The sequence below is a fragment of the Melanerpes formicivorus genome, unplaced genomic scaffold (genome assembly GCF_026170545.1).
Source record: "Melanerpes formicivorus ecotype bairdi unplaced genomic scaffold, bMelFor1.0.p_v2 SCAF_1, whole genome shotgun sequence".
Classification (NCBI taxonomy): Eukaryota; Metazoa; Chordata; class Aves; order Piciformes; family Picidae; genus Melanerpes; species Melanerpes formicivorus.
The window spans coordinates 64,536,630-64,561,889 of record NW_027142353.1 but is presented as its reverse complement, the minus strand read 5'-3'; the positions used below and the strand labels follow the sequence as shown (position 1 = coordinate 64,561,889).

Here is a 25,260-nt window from a genome sequence, read left to right as displayed (position 1 = left end):
TGGGGTGTCAAACCCCAATTAGAAGGGTTTGTTGGTCAGTTGCTTCAACTGAATGTGCTGCTCCATGGTAGGTGCAAACAAAGCCCTACCCACAGGAGCAGGAGGTGTCTTGAATAGGGCACTGCATGCTCTCCTGCAGGCTTGGAGCCCAGAAAGAAAGTGTGCTGCAAACAGGCCTGCAGACATGCCTTGGCTTGGCAAGACTCTGCCTGTTTCTTTATCATTGCTGCTGAGGATTACCAACTGAAACCAAACTTTGCATTCCCCTCCCTCCTTGCGTTCTTCCCTCTCCTGCTCTCCTCGACCTGTCACCTGCCCTGAGAATGGTGCAAGCAGCCACATAGTATCATAGTATTATAGTATCAGTCAGGGTTGGAAGGGACCACAAGGATCATCTAGTTCCAACGCCCCTGCCATGGGCAGGGACACCCCACACTAGATCAGCCTGGCCAGAGCCTCAGCCAGCCTGGGCTTAAACACCTCCAGGGACGGGGCCTCAACCACCTCCCTGGACAACCCATTCCAGGGCTTCACCACTCTCATGGGGAAGAACTTCCTCCTCACCTCCAGCCTGAATCTCCCCACCTCCAGCTTCATTCCATTCCCCCTAGTCCTATCACTACCTGACGTCCTGACAAGTCCCTCCCCAGCCTTCCTGTAGGCCCCCTTCAGATACTGGAAGGCCACAATGAGGTCACCTCGGAGTCTTCTCTTCTGCAGACTGAACAGCCCCAACTCCTTCAGTCTGTCCTCATAGCAGAGCAGCTCCAGCCCTCTGCTCATCCTCCTGGCCCTTCTCTGGACACCTTCTAGCACCTCCATATCCCTCTTGTAATAGGGGCTCCAGAACTGGAGGCAGTACTCCAGGTGGGGTCTCACCAGAGCTGAGTAGAGGGGGGAGAATCACCTCCCTTGCCCTGCTGGCCACACTTCTCCTGATGCAGCCCAGGATCTGATTGGCTTTGCGGGCTGCAAGTGCACACTGAGAGCTCCTGTTGAGCTTCTCCTCCAGCAGCACCCCCAAGTCTCTCTCCTCAGGGCTGCTTTCCAGCCAGTCCCTGCCCAGTCTGGATTTGTGCCTGGGATTGCCTCGACCCAGATGCAGGACCCTGCACTTGGTCTTGTTGAACCTCCTGAGGTTGGCTTGTTCCCACCTCTCCAGCCTGTCCAGGTCCCTCTGGATGGCCTCCCTTCCCTCCAGCGTGTCTGCTGCACCACACAGCTTGGTGTCATCAGCAAACCTGCTGAGGGTGCACTCAATGCCACTGCCCATGGCACCCACAAAGATGTTGAACAAGCCTGGTCCCAGGACTGATCCCTGAGGGACTCTGCTTGTCACATCATTGGACTGTCCCTACAAAAACACACACATGAAGCAGCTTGACCTGGTTGCTCCAACCCCAGCACTACCTTGCTGTGCCATTAGTACCTTTGTTTTGCCATTCTTGCAGGTAGCATTTTAAGAAGGAAAAGAGGAAGGAGTCCTGGTCCTGTGCAAGGTGCTGCATCCCACTGGTAGGGAGTCCCACCAAAGCCCAGGTTTCAATGGGCAGTTGTGGAGGGAAGCACTGATGGAGGCAGTGCCTGTGGGGGCAGGGCTTACAGAGGAATGTTTGGCGTGCTGTGAATGTGTTTGCTGCACTGTCCACATCTCTCCTCAAGTTTTCATTGTGTCAGGGCCTGCCTACTCCAACAACTTCAACTCCTGCAGTCTTTACTAGCTCTGAGCTCTACAATTGGTGCTAGGTAGGTTTCAAAGCACTCCTCATCTGGTGTAAGGATATTCAGTTAGAAACATAGAACCATAGAATTGTTAGGGTTGGGAGGGACCTCAAAGATCATCTGGTTCCAACTCCCCTGCCATGGGCAGGGACACCCCACACTAGATCAGGTTGCTCACAGCCACATCCAGCCTGCCCTTAAAAACCTCCAAGGATGAGGCTTCCACTACCTACCTGGGCAACCTGTTCTAGTGTCTCACCAACACGTAGAGGTGTCATGCACTGCCTGACACCTGAGGAAGGGCAGAGGACTGTGGTGCTCTCCAGGCAGTTCTGGTTTGGGTGCAGTGTCCTGGCAGGAGCATAGGGACTGCTGCTCAGGGGGACTGTAAGCAGGGTGGTCCAGGCTGGACCACGAGGGTCTTGCTCTTGTGCTTTCACTAGAGAACTAAGGGGCAGAAAGTGTTTCACCTTCTGACTTCAGGAACAGATGACTGCTTGTGCAGAGTTCAGCAACAAAGGGCCCAGGGCAGTAAGACAGTGACTGGAGCACTCCTGTGGAAGTGAGACAGTTGACCCCAAACATCTAGGACTAACATCTCAATCTAGATGCTGATACTGAGCTTAAAGAGGTGAGAACAAAGTTACCTTTCCTTGAGTGCCTGCAGCTGGAAGAGGATTCCTGGCCACAGACCTTTGGCAAAGCAGTGCCAAAGCCTTACACTTTGTCATTAGTGACTGTCTGGCTCACAAAGGTCCCTGGGTAATGTGCTGGCTTCTGTGGTTTCTCTTCTTCTGCATGCTCTGGGGGGTGTGATGCTGACTCTGAGATCTTGAGTTTTACTGCACAGAAGGATCTAGAGAGGAGACACTAGAGAACTGAAGCTGCCTGAAACCTGAATAGCACCTCAGGAACCATGGCTGCCCCTCAGCCCACTGTATGACTGGAGTTAGAAGGGTTACACAGCCACAGTTAATATGAGGAGAGGCTGAGGGAGCTGGGGTTGCTTAGACTGGAGAAGAGGAGGCTCAGGGGAGACCTTCAGCTACCTGAAGGGAGGTTGTAGCCAGGTGGGGTTGGTCTCTTCTCCTGGGCAACCAGCACCAGAACAAGAGGACAGTCTCAACCTGCACCAGGGGAGGTTTAGGCTGGATGTTAGGAAGCAATTCTTCCCAGAATGGTTTGTGTGAGCAGCTGTGGATATCCAGGGCTCACTTTCCAGCCAGCAGAGGAACAGAGGCACACCTGGAGGATGCCATCTCATCGCCACCTGGCCATGTCGGATGATGCAAGTCGCCCGCTTGGGGTGCCTGCTGCTCTGCTTTGGCTGCTGGGGTGACTGGGCTCCATGAGGCCATCTTCCCTGCTGATCTGAGCAGCATGGAGGATGCTGGAGCCAAGGAACAGCTGAAACCTCACCTCCATCTATCAGGTCTAGCCAAACTTTTAATGCAGAGCATCTCACTCCTCCCACTGCCTGGTTCCTAAACGCAGTGGTGTTACCAGAGACAGGCAGTCCTGGGTGTGGCTGCTATCTTACCTCTTGATTAAAGCTTCTGGATCCTGCTGGCAGGTTTAGCTTTCTCAGTGATTATGGCTTTCTCATTCTTCTCGGAGATGATGCAAGCCTAACAAGCTTGCACCTCTAATTTTGTTCCCACAGCCTTCTGTCAGTGCAGACTGGCAGGAGCTGTCTCACACCTCGTCCTCAGGCAGCACCTAGCACAGCAAGCTCTCAGCTTTGACTGAACCTCACTGCCCCTCTGGGAAAATGAAACACAACAGAGAAGTCAGTAGGAAAAGCTTGAAATTAGGCAACTTTCCTGTCCAAACCAGATGTAAGGTGTGAGAGAACTACTGGGGCTCTGACCATTTGAAGCATTGATTCTTTTATTGCAACTGTTAATTGCATTACAGAGCATCTCTTGGTTGAAGGAATGAATATGTTGGAGCTTGAAGTGCAGCTCTAAATAACTTGTTTTCTTAGCTAATCATTTGCTCTATTAAAAACTATTGAACTGTGTCCAGTTCTGGGCCCCTCAGTTTAGGAAAGATGTTGATTTGCTGGAATGTGTCCAGAGAAGGGCAACGAAGTTGGTGAGGGGTTTGGAACACAGCCCTGTGAGGAGAGGCTGAGGGAGCTGGGGTTGCTTAGCCTGGAGACTCAGGGGTGACCTTATTGCTCTCTACAACTACTTTAAGGGAGGCTGTAGCCAGGTGGAGGTTGGTCTCTTCTCCCAGGCAACCAGCACCAGAACAAGAGGACACAGTCTCAAGCTGTGCCAGGGAAAGTTTAGGCTGGAGGTTAGGAAGAAGTTCTATACAGAGAGACTGATTGCCCATTGGAGTGGGCTGCCTGGGGAGGTGGTGGAGTCATGATCGCTGGAGGTGTTCAGGAGGAGACTTGGTGGGGTGCTTGGTGCCATGGGTTAGTTGATTAGGTGGTGCTGGATGATAGGTTGGACATGATGATCTTGAAGGTCTCTTCCAACCTGGTCTATTCTATTCTATTCTATTCTATTCTATTCTATTCTATTCTATTCTATTCTATTCTATTCTATTCTATTCTATTCTATTCTATTCTATTCTAAGCTAAATCTATCCTACAGTGTTGTTGATGAGAGCAGCATGCTCAGGTGCTTCACTGTTCTGTCATCACCCTGTTCCTCTGACTGTGCACCGCAGACAACCTCCTACATTCTTTCATGTTTTAATCCTTCCCATCTTTTTCTCTTCTGATTTCAGCTGTGACACCCCTTAGAAGCATCCACTGACTGCTGTAGTTGAAGGCTATGGGTGTGACCAGTAGGAAAGGCAAGTCAGGAAGCAGAAGGGCTAGGTTAACATCCCTGACACGTTAGTAGCCCCTTGCTGGCCCACCCTTGTTTGTGAGGATGACAGCAGTAGGTGAGCAACAAAGCAGCACTGTCAGTGATGGGCCATTCCTCACCAGCACAAGGGGATGATGTGAGCACCTAACAAGCAAGCAGCAGAGACAAGCACCAAGACCTGGTTTAAGGTGGGAATGAACATCCCAGCAGCATGGTGCTAAGCTTTTCCCTGAAGAGTTTATTGCCCTTCTGGAGAAGAGGAGGCTCAGGGGAGACCTTCTTGCTCTCTACAACTATCTGAAGGGAGGTTGTAGCCAGGTGGGGGTTGGTCTCTTCTCCCAGGCAACCAGCACCAGAACAAGAGGACACAGTCTCAAGCTGTGCCAGGGGAGGTTTAGGCTGGAGGTGAGGAGAAAGTTCTTCCCAGAAAGAGAGATTTGCCATTGGAATGCCATTGGAATGTGCTGCCCAGGTGGTGGAGTCACTGTCCCTGGAGGTCTTCAAAAAGGATTGGATGTGGCACTTGAAGCCATGGTTTAGTTAGTGATCAGGTGTTGGGTGATAGGTTGGACTTGATGATCTCTGAGGTCTTTTCCAACCTTGTTGATTCTATGATTCTATGATGCTATGATTCTATGATTCTGCCCCTCTGGCCCTCGAATCTCTTAGCTTTAACAGGAAAATGGTTTCATTCTTGCTTTTCTCCCTAGCTCAGCACTGGGCTTCTTTCCCAGACAAAGACTTTAAGTTAATTTCTAGAAGAGGCTGTTTCCCCATGAGACAGTGAGGAGGCTGGTGTGCTCTCTGACGTGCCATGGCAAGTCTGCTGCCACTGCCATACTCCAAGCCCAATCTTCAGCATCTCCACTGAACCAAGTGGTGTCTCTCCAATGGCACTTCCTGCCCTTAGAAGACTTCTTCCTTCCTTTCTCAGAAGAATGAGGCAGTCACATACAGCCCTGGGGTCCCACCCTTCTGGGGTCCTGGCAGGGGACAGAAATTCTGCCTTGGAAAAATATTTGGAGTCAAGAATGTTTGGAAAGACTGAACTAGAGGGGTCAGGCATGTGAGGAGGAAGATGTGCTATTTGTAGCAGAGAGAGCATCAGCTGTGTGAAAAGAGGGACAGGGCTGGAGGCAGAGTGTGGGAAAGCAGGCAAACAAGCCCAGCAGCTTTTTGTGTCTAAAGGCTTTGGATGCTGGCATGCTTTTCAGCTGTACTTTGCAGGAGGTATTATTCTCTTTGAGAGCTTCATCTTGGCTCTTGAGACCCTTGGGGAAGAGAACTACTCATCCATGTCAGGTCAATGAATATGGATGAAAACCTCCTTTCATTCTCCTTACCCCTTCTTCCCTCTGATATTTTCTCCTCATTTTCTTATCACAGAAGGAGAGAGTTTTCCTCAGCTTCCTCTCATCTCCTCACTTGACCCGTCACAATCTCCCCCCTGAGTTTCCTCACACCTCTATCTCCATTTGTTTTCCTTCTTAACCTTTCCTTAGTACCCCAACTTTTAAGGAGTGCAGATCCTCCTCTACTCTGACTTTCACTCAGTCTCCTCCTTTTCCTCTGGGTCAACACAATTTTCTGGAACCTTACCTCTTCTGCCCTTTCCTTTCTCCATTTTCTCTGTCTTTAGTTTCTTTCCCCCATCACTCTTTATCTCTGTTATGCCTTGCAAGCTCTGTGCCCATACAGTCTATTGCCTGCAGCCTCTCCTCCCACACACCTCTGCCTGCTACAGAGAGGCCACTTTGCTCACAGGTCTGTTTTACCACATCACTTGCCTCTTTTCCCTGAGTTCCCTCTGCTCCATCATGTCAAGCATCAGGTGCTTGTCTGCACTGCATGGGGTGGCCACAACAACCCCATGCAGAGCTACAGGCTGGGGTCAGAGTGGCTGGAGAGCAGCCAGGCAGAGGGGGACCTGGGGGTGCTGGTGGATGGTAGGCTGAACATGAGCCTGTAGTGTGCCCAGGCGGCCAGGAGGGCCAATGGCATCCTGGCCTGCATCAGGAACAGTGTGGCCAGCAGGAGCAGGGAGGTCATTCTGCCCCTGTACACTGCACTGGTTAGGCCACACCTCGAGTCCTGTGTCCAGTTCTGGGCCCCTCAGTTTAGGGAGGAAGTTGACTTCCTGGAGTGTGTCCAGAGAAGGGCAACGAAGTTGGTGAGGGGCTTGGAACCCAAGCCCTATGAAGAGAGGCTGAGGGAGCTGGGGTTGCTTAGCCTGGAGAAGAGGAGACTCAGGGGTGACCTTATTGCTCTCTACAACTACCTGAAGGGAGGTTGTAGACAGGCAGAGGTTGTTCTCTTCTCCCAGGCAGCCAGCACCAGAACAAGAGGACAGTCTGAAGCTGCACCAGGGGAGGTTCAGGCTGGAGGTCAGGAGGAAGTTTTACACAGAGAGAGTGATTGCTCACTGGAATGGGCTGCCTGGGGAGGTGGTGGAGTCACCGTCACTGGAGGTGTTCAGGAGGAGACTTGATGGGGTGCTTGGTGCCATGGGTTAGTTGATTAGGTGGTGTTGGATGATAGGTTGGACACCATGATCTTGAAGGTCTCTTCCAACCTGGTCTATTCTATTCTATTCTATTCTATTCTATTCTATTCTATTCTATTCTATTCTATTCTATTCTATTCTATTCTATTCTATTCTATTCTATTCTATTCTATTGTTATTCACTGCTGGCACCCCTGGGCTTGTTGCACTATGACCCCTCAGTGGGTGTGGAGGAGGCAGCCCCAGCTCCCACAAGGCCATGATGCCACCACCAGCTCATGCTGCCCACTTCCAACCCAACAGGCATTTTTACCAGAGCCCTTCTGTTCACAGAAACAGCCTTGGGGCTGTTTGGGATCTGATCTCAACACTCCCTTTGGCACCAGTCTCTATAAGGCATGTCTTCCTCTGGTGCCTGTACAAGTCTGTGATCGTAGATAAGCTACTGGAGCACCTCTGACAAACTCCATCTCACTGGGTTTGACTCCTCTGTCTGTCTGTGGTCCCCTGGATGACAGTGTGATATTCCTGGGGCAGGGCAGTCCCTCAGCCTTTACCTTTGCAGCATAATGAGTGCCACACCATGATGACTGCAGGAGTCTCTTCAGTAATACTTATGTTAGCAAGAACAGAAAAAACCCACACTGAAGGGCTGCAACTGCTGTCTGAAATTAGATTGAAACTAGAGAGGGGCTTCCCCTGGAGGTGAGACTGGGAATAAAGGAGTAGAACTCCATGCTGGCTTTCACATGCTCTTCATGGGAGATGAGACCCCAAGGCTCTTGCTTTTCAGGCAGAATCAAGGGTTATCCATTTGCTGGTAAATGCAGAGCTAAACAGGCAGGCAGATCCCAGCCCCACAGCCTGAAAGGAAAGAGCTGCTCCCCCAAAAAAAAGTAAGAAAGAAGCCAGTGAGGCTCAGAAGAGAGCCTGGGGATGTGCACCTGAGGCAGGAGGTTGATGCACAGGTCCAGGAAAGAGGCAAAATATTTCCTAGTGGAACTCATCAGCCTGCTCAGAGTGCTGGTCACTGTTACACCCACCAGGTCGAGGGAGGTGATCCTCCCCCTCTACTCAGCTCTGGGGAGACCCCACCTGGAATACTGCCTCCAGTTCTGGAGCCCCTATTACAACAGGGATATGGAGGTGCTGGAAGGTGTCCAGAGAAGCGCCACGAGGATGATCAGAGGGCTGGAGCACCTCTGCTGTGAGGACAGACTGAAGGAGTTGGGGCTGTTCAGTCTGGAGAAGAGAAGGCTCCAAGGTGACCTCATTGTGGCCTTCCAGTATCTGAAGGGGGCCTACAGGAAGGCTGGGGAGGGACTGCTCAGGATCTCAGGTAGTGCTAGGACTAGGGGGAATGGAATGAAGCTGGAGGTGGGGAGATTCAGGCTGGATGTGAGGAGGAAGTTCTTCCCCATGAGAGTGGTGCAGCCCTGGAATGGGTTGTCCAGGGAGGTGGTTGGGGCCCCGTCCCTGGAGGTGTTTAAGCCCAGGCTGGCTGAGGCTCTGGCCAGGCTGATCTAGTGTGGGGTGTCCCTGCCCATGGCAGGGGGGTTGGAACTAGATGATCCTTGTGGTCCCTTCCAACCCTGACTGACACTATGATACTATGATACTATCTTGAGACACCTCATGCTGCCTTTTCACAGGACTGGGGCCATGATTATCCTGGGGTAATGCATGGCAGCCTTGGGTGGAGCTGCTTAAAGACATTACCTGGCCTCAGTTTGCCTGGGGAGCAGGGCTTACCATGCTTGTGAAAATATTTTGGTCTGCTGCCCAGGTAATTGCAATCCTGGGACCAGAAAGACAGCTAATAACTAAGGTTTAACTTCAGTTCTTGATGTCTCATGAGGCTTTGTACATCCAGGGAAATGAAATGCCAAGTCTGCCTTTTGGGGATGCTGCCTTTGGGTCAGGCTGTGTCAGTGCTTCCATTTCCACCATTTTTCCTGAACATGACTAACTCTTTCTGTCATGGCTGGCTGACCAGGCATTTGCCTGGACCAAACCCAATCCCACTTACTGTATTTCCTGTTGTTCCTCAGCTTGTCCTCTCTACCTCTTTCTGCCCCAGCTGGTAACACCACACCAAGAGGTGGTGATGGATTTCCTTGCCTTGATTCTTCTAGAAGTCATCCATGAGCAGAGGAATCAGAGTCTGAGAGTCCAGTCTATTTTTGGCACTTTTACAGGACTTTCTCTGACCTTGAGCAGGCATTTTAACCCTGGCATGTGCAATGCACTCCTGCTGCAAAGCACTTGTGCATAGGTGGGAGGTTTTTTTACTTGGAAAACACATTATAGAAGGACCTGTACCTTATTGGCACCCAGGGTTTGCTAGGCTCTTGGCAACACAGCTCACCATCTCTGACTTCTGAGGAAGTGCTCTGTATTCTCCTTTCCATCCCCACTATTCACTAGTGCTGTGCCCCAAGGATCAGTGCTGGGCCCCAGGCTCTTTAACATCTTTATTGATGATCTGGATGAGGGCATTGAGTCCATCATCAGTACATTTGCAGATGACACCAAGCTGGGGGCAGGAGTTGATCTGCTGGAGGGTAGAGAGGCTCTGCAGAGGGACCTCGACAGGCTGGACAGATGGGCAGAGGCCAAGGGCAGGAGATTGAACACATCCAAGTGCCAGGTTCTGCACACTGGCCACAGCAACCCCATGCAGTGCTACAGGCTGGGGTCAGAGTGGCTGAGAGCAGCCAGGCAGAGAGGGACCTGGGGGTGCTGGTCGATGGTAGGCTGAACATGAGCCTGCAGTGTGCCCAGGCAGCCAGGAGGGCCAATGGCATCCTGGCCTGCATCAGGAACTGTGTGGCCAGCAGGAGCAGGGAGGTCATTCTGCCCCTGTACACTGCACTGGTTAGGCCACACCTCGAGTCCTGTGTCCAGTTCTGGGCTCCTCAGTTTAGGAAGGAGGTTGACTTGCTGGAACGAGTCCAGAGAAGGGCAACGAAGTTGGTGAGGGGCTTGGAACACAGCCCTGTGAGGAGAGGCTGAGGGAGCTCAGGTTGTTTAGCCTGGAGAAGAGGAGGCTCAGGGGAGACCTTATTGCTCTCTGCAACTACCTGAAGGGAGGCTGTACACAGGCAGAGGTTGGTTTCTTCTCCCAGGCAGCCAGTACCAGAACAAGAGGACACAGTCTCAACCTGCACCAGGGGAGGTTTAGGCTGGATGTTGGGAAGAAGTTCTATGCAGAGAGAGTGATTGCCCATTGGAATGGGCTGCCTGGGGAGGTGGTGGAGTCACCATCATTGGAGGTGTTCAGGAGGAGACTTGATGGGGTGCTTGATGGAATGGAATGGAATGGAACGGAATGGAATGGAATAGAATAGAATAGAATAGAATAGAATAGAATAGAATAGAATAGAATAGAATAGAATAGAATAGAATAGAATAGAATAGAATAGAATAGAATAGAATAGAATAGAATAGACCAGGTTGGAAAAGACCTGCCAGATCATCAAGTCCAACTTATCAACCAACACCATCTAATCAACTAAACCATGGCACCAAGTACCCCATCCAGTCTCTTCCTAAACCCCCCCAGTGATGGTGACTCCACCACCTCCCTGGGCAGCCTATTCCAGTGGCCAGGCTCCCAGCAGAAGAGGGCAGCTAACACCTTCAGGGTGGTGAATCTGACTTTGCAGCATTCCCCCTGGCAGCCCCGGGAAGATTTCTGTCTGTGTCAGCCAAAATTCCTGCCGGGGACTCTGCTGCAATGCAGCACACCACACCCCCGCCAGCGCCGAGCCCCAGCCAGGGCAGCCGGTGCCGCTGGGCTCCAGCCCCGCGCTGCCGTGGGCTTCCCTCCGCCTCTTCCCCAGGAGCGCTGCTGATCTCAGGTGGCAGCCGGCACCCGCAGCGAGTGTCGGCGCGGCGCACGCTGCCTTTCCCGAGGCGCTGCCTGCGGAAGGCGCTGGCTCCCCGCGGGGCTCGGCTGCGGTTTCGGGTTTCATTTCCCTCGCACGCTACACCCGAATTCCAGACGCCTCCTGGCCCCGCCGCCGCCGCACGGGCTCAGAGCGCGGCTGCTGCGCCCTCCCCAGCGGACTCACACGGGGCTGCCCTCAGCGCGGTCCCAGCCGGCGGACCATGAAGACGTCGATCGTGTTTTTGCTCTGCGTCTCGCTTTTCCCAGGCTTTTCCCGGGGCAGAGTCGTCGGAGAGGATGAAGCTGGCTTTGCGGAGTGTAACGTGTTCTTCCCTGGACAAGTCCCACCCGAAGGGTTCACGGAGCCCTTCCACGTGAAGATCTGTCAGCGCTACAACAAAGAGCCGCGCTTTGCCACTCTCTACAGCACCAAGGACAAAATCCCTCTTTACTCGGCTTTCAAGTACACGAAGCCGGCCCAAAATGAGGAGGAGAGCTGGCTGGTGGAACCGCAGGTAAGTCAGCTTTTCCTCCACTGCCAAGCCAATGTTCCTGGCAGAACTTTTCCTCTGAGGGGACGCTCGGGATAGGATTTTGCAGAGGAAGCAGGAGCTCTGCTCGTCGAACTTCTGATAGGAATTTAACACAGCGAGTGAGGTTTGGTTTGTTGTTGTTGTTGTTGTCGTTGTTGTGCTTTGGGCTGGTTGGTTTGGTTTTGTTTTGGTGTGCTTGGAGCTGAGCAACAAATAGTTCCTTGTCCTAGGAGGCTCTTGATGAAAGCTGGGAGGGGAGAGGAAAGCAACCTACGGCCGAGACGGCTGCGCTGCCTGGGGCTGGCAGGGAGCACTGCCGGTGCGCAGCAGGGCTAAATCTCCCAGTGTCAAGCTGAAGTTTGTTCTGCTGCCAGCATGATCTCAGTGTTGATAAGAGCTCTTTAGCTCGGCTGCACAGGGATAAAGCATTCAGTTGTGGTTCACCAAGTTGGTGCTGCAGCTTTCTGGTTTGTCCCCGCGCTGCAGACACCGGCAGGGAGAGGAGTTACTGTGTCCCAGAGCATGCAGGCATTCAGCTGGGTCAGAAACGTATTCCCCTGGAGCCTCAGTGGGTTTTGCTTCCCCTGACAGTTGGCATGTTTGATGAAGACCCTTCAGGCTGTTCAGCTTAGAGGAAAGCCTTTAAAAACCATGGGTGCACTTTGCAGCTCTGCTTTTTGCCCTGCTTCAGAGTTTGCAGCAGCCATTGTGAGGAATTTTGCAGCAGACATCAAGCTACCCCAACCTCCTGAGCTCAGCAAAGGTTGGCAGCATGCAGTGCCAGAGCAGCCTGCTGGGAGTGGGGCCCTTGGGTGCTGGACATAGCCAGCTGTCCCAGAGAATGGTTGCTCTTCTCATTTTCCTCGTGTGGGATGATGAGATACTAAGGCCATGAGGTCACAGGCAGGGAAGGCAGGAGGTCCCAGAGGCCTGTCTTCACCTTTGATTGTAACCCTGCTCTCTGGGCTGGGTTTTGAGTTGCAGGAGTTCCCAAGGGCCTTTTGATCTGCTCTCCTGCCACTTCACAACTGACTGTGGGAGGTGTCTGGCTGCTCTTTTAAAGCTGAGAGCAGCTTTTTGCAGACACAGAGTTGGGGAAGGGTGATGAACTGTTAAAGGACCTAGGTGAGCAAAAGTCTTTGGCCAGTGCCATTGAGGCAGTGAGGCAAAGCTGCTGATAGGAGATCCTTTCCTGTTTGCCTTGGCCACTGACAGCCTTCATCACCTTTAGCCAACATAGCTATCTCCTCCTGCTCTGTGGTCTGACTCACAGGCCTGCCCACACAGGCTTGAAAGCCATTTCTCCCATGGAGCAGTGGCCAGTTCATTGTCCTTGCCAGCACTCTAGAGCACAAAACTGTGTGTCACCTGCCTCCAAACTGCACCACAGCCCCAGAAATAACTGGTCAGGCACAAGCTTTGGTTGCTCTAGCTTCTCCCATCTCCACAGGCTGCTGCTTAGTTTGCTCTAAGGGGTGCCCTTCACTCATTGCTGAAATGCAGGTGTCTTGGAGGTGGGAGGTAGCAGCTCTGTGGTTTTCTGGAGGAAACTCAAGCTGAGGCACAGAAACTACAAGGATAAGAGAATCACAGAATTTCAGGGGCTGGAAGGGACCTTGAAAGATCATCTAGTCCAGCCCCCCTGGCCAGGGCAGAAATTGTCAGAAGAGTCTGTAAGAGGAAGAAATCTGCATTGGAACTTCTTATAACTGAAGAAAGAAGCACACACAAGCCTCTCAGACACTGCCAGCTCTAGGAAGAGAAAGTGAGGAACAGAGCTCATCCCCATTTTGTGTGCTCTTATCACAGTAAGGTCAGGTGGCTGCTGGAGTGAACCTTCAGTAGCACCTGGTCTGCTGTGAGGGGGTGAGGATGGGGATCATTGCCTCATATTGCTTTGATATTGCCTATTTTCTGGGTGGTTTCCTCACCAAGGGAGGGACAGCCAGGTATGAGCAGGCTCAGCTGCACGGTGGTGTGTGCTTATGCCCATGTGTGTGCATGTGGAGATGCAGAGACACAGGAAGCAGCAAGAAATCACTGCTAAAAAGGCTCTCTAGACTCTGGTGAGGGCCTCAGGGTGATCACATGCCCTTGGGGTGGGTGATGATGCAAGTGGTGATGGCACCATGTCCCTCCCTTCATGCCTACCTCCTCAGCAATGCCTGCCTAAGGAACAGAGGCAGTAGTTGGGGGAGAAGTGCAAGGAATGTCAGTGCCACCCACTGCCAATTAGCAGCTGGAAACAGCACATTTATTCAGCAATTAGTGGAAAATTAGAGAGCAGGAAAGGTAGGCTGAGGAGCAAGGCACTGATTGGAGAAGACTGAGAGGGGACCTGATCAGTGGCCATAAATGTCTGAGGGGTGGGTGTCAAGTGGAGGGGGCCAGACTCTTTTTGGTGGTGTGCAGTGATAAGACAAGGACCAAGAGATACAAACCTGAACACAGAAGGTTTCACCTTGACACAAGGAGAAACTTCTTTACAGTGAGGATGATGGAGCACTGGAACAGGCTGCCCAGAGGGGATGTGGAGTCTCCTTCTCTGAAGAGTGGCAAAACCCACCTGGATGCATTTCTGTGTGGACTCCCCTGGGTGATCCTGCTTTGGGCAGGGGGGTTGGACTTGATGATCTCTGGAGGTCCCTTCCAACCTCTAACATTCTGTGGTTCTGTGGCTCCTCCAGGCTTGCATCTGAAAACCTGCTCTGCCACAGATTTCTCAGGGGTTGAGGCCTTTCACCTCTTGGTGCTGTTGTCTGTGGTTTGCACTCTGTAGCTTAAAGAGAGATGGAAAACTCTAGAGTTGCTTTTCTGTCCTAATATATGGAGGGCTGGGTGAACCCTCTTGTGTTTTCATTTGACTGATGACTACCAACAGCCAGATGACCAGGGTGGAATTTGCATAGCCAGGTTGGAGCTGCCTCTGAGCTGCTCTTGTCATCTTGGTGGACAGTCAAGAGAAACAGGTATTTCTTGAGCAACTCATCTGAACCTCCTACAACAGAAACTTTGGCTTAAGATACACTGTGCCTCCTCTCTGGGACCTGTACTAGGGGTAGATGAAATGTCCCCACTGCAATCCAAGGCATAAGTGGGCCTGAGGAAACAGCAAGGGGAGTAGGATGCTGAGTTTCACCTGGAGTGGTACTGGAGTCATAGTATCATAGTATCGTAGTATCAGTCAGGGTTGGAAGGGACCACAAGGATCATCTAGTTCCAACCCCCCTGCCAGGGGCAGGGACACCCCACACTGGATCAGCCTGGCCAGAGCCTCAGCCAGCCTGGCCTTAAACACCTTCAGGGACGGGGCCTCAACCACCTCCCTGGACAACCCATTCCAGGGCTTCACCACTCTCATGGGGAAGAACTTCCTCCTCACATCCAGCCTGAATCTCCCCACCTCCAGCTTCATTCCATTCCCCCTAGTCCTATCACTACCTGAGATCCTGAGCAGTCCCTCCCCAGCCTTCCTGTAGGCCCCCTTCAGATCCTGGAAGGCCACAATGAGGTCACCTGGGAGCCTTCTCTTCTCCAGACTGAACAGCCACTAATGACCAAACGTGATGGAAGCTTCCAGCCCTAGCAGCTGTGTGTTGCCATACTTCAAACTGTCTCTGCCCTCTCTGTGAAGCTGCAATCTGCACTTTGTGAAGCATATCAACATTGTTAGGTGCTCACATCCACACAGGTGTTCAGATGCACAGTTTATGTTTAAGTCCCCCTCCCATGAAGGAGGTGATTACCTCTCTGCTTGGGTGTTGCCCTTAACTATCCCAGGTTATTTGGACAGGTGGCTTCATGGATGACTCCATTCGTGCAGATACGCTTTGGCAATAGGATAGGATAGGATAGGATAGGATAGGATAGGATAGGATAGGATAGGATAGGATAGGATAGAATAGAATAGACCAGGCTGGAAAAGATCATCGAGTCCAACCTATCACCCAACACCATCTAATCAACTAAACCATGGCACCAAGCACCCCACACAGTCTCTTCCTAAACACCTCCAGTGATGGTGACTCCACCACCTCCCTGGGCAGCACATTCCAATGGCCAATCTCTCGTTCTGGAAAGAATTTCTTCCTAACATCCAGCCTAAACCTTCCCTGCACAGCTTGAGACTGTGTCCTCTTGTTCTGGTGCTGGTTGCCTGGGAGAAGAGACCAACCCCCACCTGGCTACAACCTCCCTTCAAGTAGTTGTAGAGAGCAATAAGGTCTCCCCTGAGCCTCCTCTTCTCCAGGCTAAACAACCCCAGCTCCCTCAACCTCTCCTCACAGGGCTGTGCTCCAAACCCCTCCCCAGCTTTGTTGCCCTTCTCTGGACACCTTCCAGCAACTCAACATCTTTCCTAAACTGAGGGGCCCAGAGCTGTACACAGGACTCAAGATGTGGCCTAACCAGTGCTGAGTCCAGGGCAGAATGACCTCCCTGCTCCTGCTGGCCACACTGTTCCTGATGCAGGCCAGGATGCCATTGGCCTTCTTGGCCCCCTGGGCACGCTGCACAATGGCACAACCCAAAAAGCTTTTTGAAGCAGTGAGGACAGGTAGCTTGCAATGCAGATTAGGTGAGCTGCTGAGATGGCATGCCTGTGGGGCTGAGCTGGAGGAGGTATGAAAACCTCAGTCCCAGATGAGTTATTACAAAGCATGAGCTGAGTTATTATAAGCATAACTTGGTGATGTCAGAGCCTGACGCAGGAACAAGCACACTGCCTGCATTTTTATCGTGTTCTTTCCTAATTGCTCCTAAACAATCCCAGTGGTATGTGCAGGAGCCTGCAGCTGAGCAGGTAAATGGAGACATATTCTCCTGGGAGGCACCCCCAGGCTTGCATGCACCAGCTCATGAGGAGAGAGAAACGAGTTCATGCAGTCTGCTTCCTGCGGGCTGGGGATCTCTGCCGGGAGGCAGAGCTGACTCATCTCAGGTCTGCATGCCCTGGTGCTGCAGCACCTCAGCCCTCCTCTGGCATTTCCCATCATCTCTGGAGAAGGCAGCAGGGTCCCAAAGCAGGGAAGGGTCTGCAGCACTGCCATGGCAGCCAGAAGGGATGACTGTTTCTGCAATGGGAGCAGGCTCAAAAGGGCTGTAGTGTGGTGAGCAGTTCCCAGCACAGTCTCAAGCTGTGCCAGGGGAGGTTTAGGCTGGATGTGAGGAAGAAATTCTTCCCAGAAAGAGAGATTGGCCATTGGAATGTGCTGCCCAGGGAGGTGGTGGAGTCACCATCCCTGGAGGTGTTTAGGAAGAGACTGGATGGGGTGCTTGGTGCCATGGTTTAGCTGATTAGATGGTGCTGGGTGATAGGTTGGACTGGTGATCTCAAAGGTCTCTTCCAACCTGGTCTATTCCATTCTATTCTATTCTATCCTTTCCTATTCCTATTCCTATTCCTATTCCTATTCCTATTCCTATTCCTATTCCTATTCTACCCTATTCCTATTCTACCTACTCCTATTCCTATTCCTATTCCTATGCTATCCTACCCTACCCTATCCTACCCTACCCTATCCTATCCTATCCTATCCTATCCTATCCTATCCTATCCTATCCTATCCTATCCTATCCTATCCTATCCTATCCTATCCTATCCTATCCTATCCTATCCTATTCTCCTCCCTTTACAGGGGGATTAAACACACCGGGTGCATACCTCGTCCTGTGGCACAACAGCACCACCCATGAGGACAGGGAGAAGGAGCTGGGTGGGTAGGGAGGGGCCGTGGTTTTGTGGACAATGTCTGCCCCCCTCAGCCACCCGCAGCCCATGAATTTGGGGTGTCTGAGCAGAATCAGCAGCGTAAGTGCAGGATAAGCCTTTGTCAAGTGGTATGTTTAGCAAAAGCTATGCCTTGTGCATCAGCACGTAGGACTCGCTGTGGTCCTTCTGCTCCTGAAGCAGTAAGCACCAGATGCTTCAAAAGGAGTGCAAGAAACCGCCTAGCCGGAGATGAGGGTAATGCAGCCCTGGGCAGTGGCTAGTGCTGGCGCTGTGACCAGCCTTGATGCAGGGGCAGCCCGGAGCCCAGACCGCAGGGACTTGGCTAATGCAGGAAGCCAGACAGGGCTCAGTCCTACGGTGAGGGTGATGGATAGCTGCTGACAGTCACTGGCACTGGCTTTCAGCACAGGCTGGCACAGAGCTGGTGTGACACCGAGAGGAGGCAGACTCTGGGGGAAGTGGCAAGGGTGTAGTTAGAGATCTGTTGGAGTACACTGCAGGATGGCCAAGGGGTGAGGAAGGCTGACTGGGGTGTGATTCAGGGTAGACTATCTGCATAGATGTCTCCAAAGTACATATTATATAGAGCAGTAAACATTTTATAGCCTGGGAACAGAGACAGCAGGTTTAACTGGGTCAGCACAGGGCTGGAAGCTGAGGGCCACAGCCTCCAAAACAGGAACTGCAGAAGGCAACAACTGCCAGAGACCATCTGCCACCCTTGAGCTCCTACCAAGGCCCTCGTCCTCTAATGTGGGGAGAAAATTACAGGCTGGCACACTCCCCTGGAGTGGCTGCAGGCAGTGTCAGTAAGAGTGGCTATGGCCCAGAGGGCTGCAGCACCCAGTAAAGCCCTGAGCACACCCTGGTGCTGAGTGCTGTGCTCACTGCCTCCCCCTGCCTGCCCCTGTGCATGACTCCGGGGAGAGCTGCTGCAGCAATTGCTACCTCTGGCTCTGTGGCATGAGAATGGCAGACAGGAGCAGGGAGGACAGACTCCAGCAAGGACTTGTGGTGATGATATCCTCACCCATGTTATGCTGGGAGGTGTGCAGTTATTAAGGATCAGGTTCAGACCACTGATGACAAGCCCTAAGAGAGCCCTGGGGGGTCACCACATTCAAGACAGGGAAGTTCAGCTCACCTGCATGGTTCATGCTGGCATCTTACACAATCTGTGCTGGGCAGCAAATGCCTTCTCCAGACATTTAAATAGATCAGAGGTACTGAGTTAAAGTGCCACGGTAGGTGATTGAATGAACTGGAGGTACCACCACCACAGGGGGTGAGAACATGACCCTCAATCAAGCCACCTATTGGCCTTAAAAATCTCTTCTGGAAAGAAAATCACAAGTCAGCAGCTTGGTGCTGGGGATGGATGGGATGGTGGCACTCTGGATCACACTGGAGAGCTGGGAGCATCCCTTGCAGCCTAAACCTATGTGTTTGACAGGGCAGCTAAGTAGATCATATGTCCTCTGAAGCGCTGCAAGGAAAACAGGGAGGCAGAAAGGGACCTGGAGGCACTGGTTGACAGCAGCTGAACAGGAGCCAGCAGTGCACCCAGGTGGCCAAGAAGGCCAATGGCATCCTGGCCTGCATCAGGAACAGTGTGGCCAGCAGGAGCAGGGAAGTCATTGTGCCCCTGTACTCAGCACTGGTTAGGCCACACCTTGAGTCCTGTGTCCAGTTCTGGGCTCCTCAGTTTAAGAAGGACATTGAGAGACTTGAAGGTGTCCAGAGAAGGGCAATGAGGCTGGGGAGAGGCCTTGAGCACAGCCCTGTGAGGAGAGGCTGAGGGAGCTGGGGTTGCTTAGCCTGGAGAAGAGGAGGCTCAGGGGAGACCTTCTTGCTGTCTACAACTACCTGAAGGGAGGTTGTAGCCAGGTGGGGGTTGGTCTCTTCTGCCAGGCAATCAGCACCAGAACAAGAGGACACAGTCTGAAGCTGTGCCAGGGGAGGTTTAGGCTGGAGGTGAGGAGAAAGTTCTTCACTGAAAGAGTAATTTGCCACTGGGATGTGCTGGCCAGGGAGGTGGTGGAGTCCCCATCCCTGGAGTCGTTCAAGAGGGGACTGGAGGTGGCACTTGGTGCCATGGTTTAGTTAGCCCTGAGGTGCTGGGTGCCAGCTTGGACTTGGTGATCTCTGAGGCCTTTTCCAACCTCATTGATTCTGTGATTCTATGAAGTGGTCTGAGGCACAGCAGCAGCCATGCTGGAAGATACACTTCAGGGCCCATTTTGTCTGCTGCTCCCTGGGAAGGCAGAGTGTGCTGAGGAACTCTTCTCTCTGCTGTTTCAGGTCGACGACCCAGAGACCGCCCTGCAGGAGATGGTGCGCGAGGCCGAGGTCGCCGGCGCCGTGGCCAACCTTGGTGCCAACCAAGCCCTGACCTCGGACTACGTGGGCTCTGGCTACGAGAGGGGGCTGCTCAATCCAAGCTTGCTCAATGAGGAGGATTTCCAGGTGGCCACTTACACGCTCACCAACGCTGTGCCTCTGAGCCCGCCCCTCAGGCAGAGCTGGCACAGGCACGTCGGGCTGGTAGTGGAGCAGGCTCTGGTGCCGCACTGCCCCGGGAAGGATCAGCTGTATCTTCTTGCAGGCGCAGTGCCTTCCAGTGTCCAAGTTAAAGGCAAGCTCTCAGTGCCAGAGAGCCTCTGGCTGGCAGCCTGCTGTGATGCCCCAGAGGGATGGTCTCTGGCACTAGTGAAAAAAGTGAGTGATGAAAACAGCTTGCAAGACCTCACAGTGGGAGAGCTGGAGAAGCAGCTTCTGGCAGGAGTTCACTTGTTCAAGGGCAGCTGTGGGGAAGACAACCAAAGCCGGGAGAAAACAGAAGTCATACGGCAAGCTGTCGGTCGGATTCAGTCTGGAGAGCAAGCAGGAAGAAGTGACAACCAGGAGGCCAAAGAGAGTGGCCTGGTGAGAAAAGTGGCTGGCATCATTGCCACCCCTTTCATCAAACTGCTGGAACTCCTCATCTATGTGTTTGTGGAGCTGGTGAAGTTCGTGTTTTACCTGCTGTGGCTCGTGGTCAGGCGGGTTGCTGGCACTGTTGTGGATGGAGCCCACAGCCTGTGGCGCGGGCTGGTGGCCTACCTCCAAGCCATCAGCACGGTGCTCATCAGCATCCCCTGCGACGTGGGAAGGGTCTTTGTCAACATCTTCCTGGGCTTCCTGGACCTCGTTCAGGATGTGGCATCCCTCACCTACAGGATCCTAAGCATTCCCATGGGCTTTGTCCTTCACCTGGCTGCTTTTCCTTACCGCTCCCTCTGCGCCATCCCCGCCGTGCTGAGGGACGTGGCGGCCGGGCTGTGGGGCACCCTCTCGCTGGTCGTCGACGCCACCGCTGCCCTCCTGCATGGCCTTTATTACGTGGCAGGGCACATAGCCAAGCGGTTCGTCCCCAAAGTCTCCTCTGAGGACTGAAAGGAGTGGAAACCAAGGCTGCAAAGACATGGAGCGAGGCAATGCTTTAAGATCCGTGGCCAAACACTGTCCGTTTCGTTCTGGTATTTATTGTAGTGACATTAATAACAGTGAACCAACTGGGGAGCAACAGGGAGGGAGGAGGCAACATCACTGTGGGGCCAGCACTATTGTGACTCAAGTTCTGTCTCTTGCAGAGGGTTCAGGTTGTATCAGTGCAGGCCACAAAGTTGCTGTGGTTTGCAGACGTCAAGACGTTTCCTCTGGGAGCTGCATGCTAAACGTGGTGCAAGGTTCTCTCTTTCCAGCTATGAAAACACTGAGACATAAAACCCTGGCAGTGAGTTCTGCAGAGGCCAGTCTTTGCCAGGGAGGAGGTGGTGATCAGGGGAGGATTTGAATTATGGGGAGTCTTCTGGGAGCTAGAGAAAGGAGGACACAAGGGTGGAAGGATTTGGGGCTGGCAAGGGTGGGGAGCGGGGGTGGGGTGGGGGGGGAAGGCCTGAAGTTGGTTGTGCTGCTCACTGCACCACGGTCCCACTGGTGAAGGGGATGTGGCCAAGTGTATCTCATAGTCCTCAGGCCTGCCCAGAGAACTGAAACTGCATGAGCCTTGCTGTGAGGAAAAGCCCTCTGCCTGTTCTTTCTCCTGGTGGGAAATCATTTTCCCTTAGGTGTACCAACATTGTCTCCTCCCAACCTCTCCTTTTCTTTTCTGGTGACCACTAAAGGTCTAAGCCTCAAAGCCCCAAGCTGTGGCATTCCCTGAAGGTCTAGGCCTCTGAATATCTCAGTCCTGAAGCTCTTGTGCCTTCTCCAATGCCCAGCAGCACCCATGAGTCACACCCTTGGCTCTGAATCAGCTGCCAGCCTGCCCGGCCTCCCTTGAGAGCTGACAGCTCCCCAGGCAGTGTTTATGTGCCTGGTGTTTCCATGAGACAATGCCCAGGCTGCTGATGGGTAGCACCGCAGCTGTCCTTGTGAGGTTTGCTTTGAAAGCACGCCTTCCTGGGGGAAAATCAGCCTCCTGGGTCTCCCTCTGGGGCAAAAGGCAAACAGCTGAGCCTTTCCCACCGGTCTGGGTCGGTGGCAGGGATGTCCTTATGGAAAGGTGACACAAGGGAGGAGATGAATGGTGAGCACGGGGTAGGGTTTTACTGCTTTCACATGAGGTGATTTGGTGTTTTCATAGCTCCTAACGTGGCACAGAGCCAAGAGCAGGGCAGGGCCCAGCCTGGGCAGGGCAGGTGGGTCCCCTCAGTGCTGTGCTTGGGAAGGAAGCTGACCTGAGGGACACCAAGGAAGACAGTTCTACAGCTGGGAGAGGAAAGGCAGAAGGAATGGGATACTTATGGCAACTTACTTGTGTTTGGAGCTCCTGGCAGCGCTCATGCAAGAGGTCCTCACCACCTGTGAGAGGAAGAGAGGTCAGCATGGCTGTTGTCACTGCAGGAGCCACTATGGCCAAGCTCAACCAGAGCCCTAAGAGCAGAGCTGAGTGCTGGGCAGTTCCCTCCTTAGCTGATTTTGGTAACCTTCAGGAGGCAAAAAGCACTTTTGTTGCCTCTGTCTCCTGTGGGCACTATGGGCTGTCAGGTGGGAGGAGAGGCAGGAGTGGCATCTGGGGTGCATTTTGCTGTGTAAATGCCCACTTGGTGAGCCCATGCACCAGCAGACATGTTTATGGTAGAGGGAGACCCAACCCCCCTTCTGCACTGCTTGTCCTCTCTGCTTGCCTTTAGCCTCTTCTTCCTGCCAGCGTGAGCCAGGACAGCCCACACCTGGGGCACCACAGGCAGGGCACAGGCAGGGGATTCACAGGGGCACATCCAATGTGTGCAGCTGGATGTGGGGCACAAGGACACTCTCCATGGCTGGAGGGGGGCACAGGGATGCTGCCCTTCCCTGGGGCTTGGCTTCACAAGGGGCTTTAGATCTCTTGGTGTCTGCAGGAGGGAGGCTCTTGGTTTCAGCAATATTTGCTCTCTCTCAACTCCAAGGAGTATTTGGAAGTTCTACATAAGCAGATCCTTCCCTTTACCCCCACCTCTAGCCCTTCCCCCAGTGCCAGGTTGGTTGTGGCCCTCTGATTTGCCATGGCACCCCAGTCCCAGGGGCGCACAGCCGGTGGTGCTGTCCCCACGGGGGATGCCCAAGCGCTGTGCTGCTGGTGAGCAGTCCTGCACTGAAGGAAGCCCAACCACTCAGCACAGCAGCTCTGCCCCTCTGTCTCCTGCTGCCTGGGGAAGGCTGTGCTGGGAAGGTGTGAGTTCAGTGGGTGCAGGAGATTTGGCTGCTTGAGGGCAGCCACAGGATTGCCTTGCAGGCAGCTGTGTCCCAGAGCAGGGCACCCTGGCCCCGCGGCTCCCCGTTCAGCCAGGGGGCTGATGGCACTGCTGAGCATGCCCAGGACAGAGAGGAAGAGGCAGGGTTAGGTGAGTGGGGAGAGAGGATGGCTTCTTGTCTCATCCTTCACGGGCCACAGCTGGTTTGTGGAGAAAGAGAAGCCAGCTGCAGGCAGTGCTGGCTCTGTCCCCAGGGAAAGGCAGCTTTGGTGTGCCAGTGTGGGCAGAGCTGGGTGCAGTCAGCAGCGTTTTGCAAGTCCCTTCTTGGCCTTGGAGCTGTTGGGTTGGGAATTCTGGGGATGAGGTCCAGGTTGCTGCTCTCAGCAGGCAGACTGCAGCCTACACATGGTCTGCAAATCAAACTTTTCATCTCTTCCATCCTGCTGCAGAGCTAGGTGTGGAGCTGTTTTCTCACTCCTTCACAAGACCCTGTCCCAAGCCCAGCACTCCTCTCAGGCTATGTGGCAGCTGTCAGGGCAGGAAAGCAGCCAGCTCAGGCCCCAGGAGATGGCAGGGTGGGGTGACAGGGGCAACAGGCTGAGGGACCCAGGAGCCTCTGAAGGCCAAGTGTGGTTGCAGCAGCTCTCAAGTGCAGCCCTGGCTTTGGGAAGGTGATAGCTGTCCTCCACATCTGCCTGTCTTGTGCCTTCTGTGGGGCCTAATCTCTGACCCATCCTAGCTGTGCAGTGCTGCAGAGCAGCTGGCAATGCATGTCTGCAGAGCCCTGCACCCAGAGCAGCTTCTCCACACCTTAGCCCCACAGCATCTGTGTCCCAGCTCCAGCAGCACCTCCAGTGCACCCCCCAGCCACAGTGACATGGGAGCTTGTGCACTGAGAGGGAGGAAAGCTGAGGCCCCTCGGGAGGTCTGCCTTGCCACACTTCCATCAGCACTGCAATCCAGCCAAGCCTGGGTCAGGCCAGCAGGTCTCTGTGCTGCCACTGTGTCTTCTGACTGCCAGTGGACAGCCCTTGAAATCCAAGGGCCTGCAGTGCTGCAGGATTTGGGCAGATGTGGAGCAGCATTACTAAAACTGGCCTCAAGTGCTTGGAGTGCAAATGCTGAGAGCCACAACCGGCACAGGGCTCCTTCCCCTGGGCTGCGTGTCTGAGCAGGCGGTGGGAAGCCTGAGCAATCCTCACAGGACAAGAAGCAGCCTGCCATAAACTAACTGTTGTTTGAGGTGACTCTTATCTGGGCATGATTTACGGCTTCTGAGCTTTACTGGCATCCTCGGGAACACACGGCTTCGACCAAATAAAAGTTACTTTTCCAAAGAGGGCTGGTGTCAGGTTTCTGTCAGCTGCGAAGGAGACCCTGCAAGCCCGGCCGGCCCGGGCTGACCGACCAAAGCACCGGCAGCAGAGGCGCTCTTTGTCAGGGCTTGGCGTCTGGCGCTAGTGGCCACTTTGTGCTCTTAACGCATCCTTCTTTTCTCAAAGCACTTGAAGACTCAGTTCAGCAAGGTGCAGAATAGGCGGGTAACAGCTGAGGGGCTGCAGGCTCCGAGGTGACCTCATTGTGGCCTTCCAGTATCTGAAGGGGCCTACAGGAAGGCTGGGGAGGGACTGCTCAGGATCTCAGGTAGTGATAGGACTAGGGGGAATGGAATGAAGCTGGAGGTGGGGAGATTCAGGCTGGAGGTGAGGAGGAAGTTCTTCCCCATGAGAGTGGTGAAGCCCTGGAATGGGTTGTCCAGGGAGGTGGTTGGGGCCCTGTCCCTGGAGGTGTTTAAGCCCAGGCTGGCTGAGACTGTGGCCAGGCTGATCTAGTGTGGGGTGTCCCTGCCCATGGCAGGGGGGTTGGAACTAGATGATCCTTGTGGTCCCTTCCAACCCTGACTGATGCTATGATACTATGATAAGAAGTTCTACTCAGAGAGAGTGATTGCCCACTGGAATGTGCTGCCCAGGGAGGTGGTGGAGTCGCCATCCCTGGAGGTGTTTAGGAGGAGACTTGACAGGGTGCTTGGTGCCATGGGTTAGTTGTTTAGGTGGTGTTGGATGATAGGTTGGACTCGATGATCTTGAAGGTCTCTTCCAACCTGGTTCATTCTACTATTCTATTCTATTCTATTCTATTCTATTCTATTCTATTCTATTCTATTCTATTCTATTCTATTCTATTCTATTCTATTCTATTCTATTCTATTCTACTCCATTCCATTCCATTCCATTCCATTCCATTCCATTCCATTCCATTCCATTCCATTCCATTCCATTCCATTCCATTCTTCTCCCACCAGTGGGGAGCTTCCCCTGGCCGCTA

At 53.3% G+C, this 25,260-nt stretch overlaps 1 protein-coding gene across 1 annotated transcript; it reads left to right on the top strand.

Annotated features, from left to right (window-relative positions):
- Positions 1–10,824: 10,824 nt before the first annotated feature.
- Positions 10,825–24,271, top strand: ENDOD1 (endonuclease domain containing 1). Its single transcript, XM_068145466.1, has 2 exons — positions 10,825–11,463; positions 19,514–24,271. The coding sequence occupies exons 1-2, from the start codon at positions 11,170–11,172 to the stop codon at positions 20,645–20,647; spliced, it is 1,428 nt and encodes a 475-aa protein (XP_068001567.1). The 5' UTR covers positions 10,825–11,169; the 3' UTR covers positions 20,648–24,271.
- The last annotated feature ends 989 nt before the right edge of the window (positions 24,272–25,260 follow it).

What these genes read in the sequence shown, in the direction of transcription:
- ENDOD1 (XM_068145466.1), top strand. Translation starts at nt 11,170, where the DNA reads ATGAAGACGTCGATCGTGTTTTTGCTCTGCGTCTCGCTTTTCCCAGGC. An exon ending in GCTGGCTGGTGGAACCGCAG is followed by an intron (nt 11,464 to 19,513) that starts GTAAGTCAGCTT and finishes CTGCTGTTTCAG; the next exon opens with GTCGACGACCCAGAGACCGC.